This window comes from Octopus bimaculoides, chromosome 28 (genome assembly GCF_046866305.1).
Source record: "Octopus bimaculoides isolate indiv1 chromosome 28, ASM4686630v1, whole genome shotgun sequence".
NCBI lineage: Eukaryota > Metazoa > Mollusca > Cephalopoda > Octopoda > Octopodidae > Octopus > Octopus bimaculoides.
Window position 1 is genome coordinate 24945708 of NC_142955.1, and position 2500 is coordinate 24948207.

At 40.2% G+C, this 2500-nt stretch overlaps 1 protein-coding gene and 1 long non-coding RNA gene across 2 annotated transcripts in view; one reads left to right on the forward strand and one right to left on the reverse strand.

The window, feature by feature from the left end:
* LOC106883230 (uncharacterized) overlaps window positions 1-1033 on the forward strand; it is a 56068-nt gene extending 55035 nt beyond the window's left edge. The window contains exon 30 of the mRNA XM_089344674.1: window positions 942-1033. Coding sequence (XP_089200800.1) covers window positions 942-967 — 26 coding nt within the window. The 3' untranslated portion in view covers window positions 968-1033. The remainder of the gene's footprint in view (window positions 1-941) is intronic.
* Window positions 1-2500, reverse strand: part of LOC149130770 (uncharacterized) — a 58582-nt gene that overhangs the window by 49313 nt on the left and 6769 nt on the right. The window lies entirely within an intron of this gene.

The following is a 2500-nucleotide window of genomic DNA, read 5'->3' on the forward strand; positions in this document are numbered from 1 at the left end:
TAGGTGTGAGAGGTTAGATATGGCCAGTTTGAATATAAAATATGTAGAATATCTGGGCCAGATATGGCCGGTTTAAACTCTAAAGGGTTAAGCTTATTAAAAAAATACCATCATTATTATTTACAGAATTGTAAAACTCAACACACCTTAAGAAATCTATTCACATATATATATATATATATATATATATATATATATACACACACTCTTTTACTTGTTTCAGTCATTTGACTGTGGCCATGCTGGAGCACCGCCTTTAGTCGAGCAAATTGACCCCAGGACTTATTCTTTGAAAGCCTAGTACTTATTCTATCGGTCTCTTTTGCCAAACCGCTAAGTTACAGGGACGTAAACACACCAGCATCGGTTGTCAAGCGATGTTGGGGGGACAAACACAGACACACAAACACATACACACACACATACATACATACATACATACATATATATACATATATATATATATATATATATATATATATACACGACGGGCTTCTTTCATTTTCTGTCTACCGAATCCACTCACAAGGCTTTGGTCGGCCCGAGGCTATAGTAGAAGACACTTGCCCAAGGTGCCACGCAGTGGGACTGAACCCGGAACCATGTGGTTGGTAAGCAAGCTACTTACCACACAGCCACTCCTACACCTATATATATATATATATATATATATATATATATATATATAAATGGAACTAAAATGCAATAGAGGGCAAATAGATGATACAAGAGAAACAGTTAGAAGGACGGGCAAAAAAAGATGGCTTCTATTGTAGTTGTTATGGCAACAAGCTGCTAGAATTGTTAAGCGTGCAGGGCAGAATCCTTTGCCTTTTGTTTTTTTGGGTTGTTTTTGATGTTCTTGTTGATGTTATTATTAGTATTAGTAATATTGCTGTTGTTATTTTCTGTTTTTTTCTAACTGAATGGACCGGCAAAAGGAAGTAAAGAGGAAACCCCTTATTAGTGTTTTAGACGAAATGGAATAAATTAATTATTTGAACAAATTGAAAATAAAATGTAAACTCTGAAACTTACTTGTGTTTTCTTTTCCTTGTCTCTGAATGTATCACCTATACATACATACATACATACATACAGATCATCATCATCATCATCATCTTAAAGGATGTTTTCATGATGGCATGCATTGGATAGTTTGAGCAGGGGTAGCCAGCCAGGGAGTTGAACCAGGTTCCAGTCTGATTTGGCTTGGTTTTTACGGTTGGATGCACTTCCTGATACCCACCATTTTACAGTGTGGGCTGGGGGCTTTTGGAAGTCACTGGCACAGGAGCCAGTGGCAAGATTTTAGTGTCTACCACTCCAGAAAGTCTACGAGAATCGATGAAAGCGTTAATATTTGATTTATAGAAACTTGTCATATTAATAAAAATAGGTAAATGTATATATATCTATTTATTTATATATATATATATATATATATATATATATATTTATTTATTTATGGGTTTCAGCCAAGTGGCTGTGGTCATGCTGGAGCACCACCATGATTTTCTGTCTTTATGCTTTGCTCTCTTCACGTTCCTTGCATGGCTCTTCTGCACCTGATATAGTCCAATCAAGAGTTTTGATGGCACATCTGGTGTATAAGAGAATTTGACATCGCTGCCCTAAACTGTGTCTCATTTCGAGCCATTGGTTCGTCTGGTATCGTGGAGAGGAAAGCGTCGAGTTTTGTCTTGAAGACCTCCACATCCGTGTCTTGCAGGTCTCTCAAATGTTTTGGCATGGCATTGAAGAGCTGAGGTCCTCTGTAACCGAGGCTGCTGCAGTATCTCGTTCTTATGTGAGATGCAGTGGACGGTACCTTTGGCACCATGCAGTGGCGACCCGTGCGGGCATTCCTGTAGTACTTGATGCCAAAGTTCGGCACCAGTCCTTCCAGTATTTTCCATATGTATATTATTACATATCTCTCCCGCCTGCATTCCAGGGAGTAGAGACCTAGTGCCTGCAGTCGCTCCCTGTAGTTCATCTGTTGGACTGTGGCGATCTTTTTTGTATAGTGCCACTGAATTGCCTCAAGTTCTGCTGTCCGCTTAACACTGTGTGGTGACCACAACTGAGAGCAATAGTCTAGGCGGCTCAGAACAAATGTCTTCCATAGAGTCAACATGACTTTTTGATCCCTTGTACGGAATGTCCTCAGTATCCACCCTGCCAGTTGTCTGCACTTTGCTGTCAACTTGACAATGTGCATGTGAAATGATGCATCACTACACATGTTGATGCCCAGGTCTCTCACGGCTTGTGGTTCTGGGATTGCAGTACCCCCAGGTCCTGTGTATGCCAGTTGGGAGGCACTTGTGGCCTTGTAGCGCAGTACTTGAAATTTTTCCGCATTGACCTGCATATTGTTTTGCTCTGCCCACTCATATATTGCATTTAGGTCATTCTGTAGGCTTACAATATCATCAGGATTCTTTATTGCCTGAGATAGTTTTGTGCCCCAGCATGTCCACAGCTCATGAGCTGA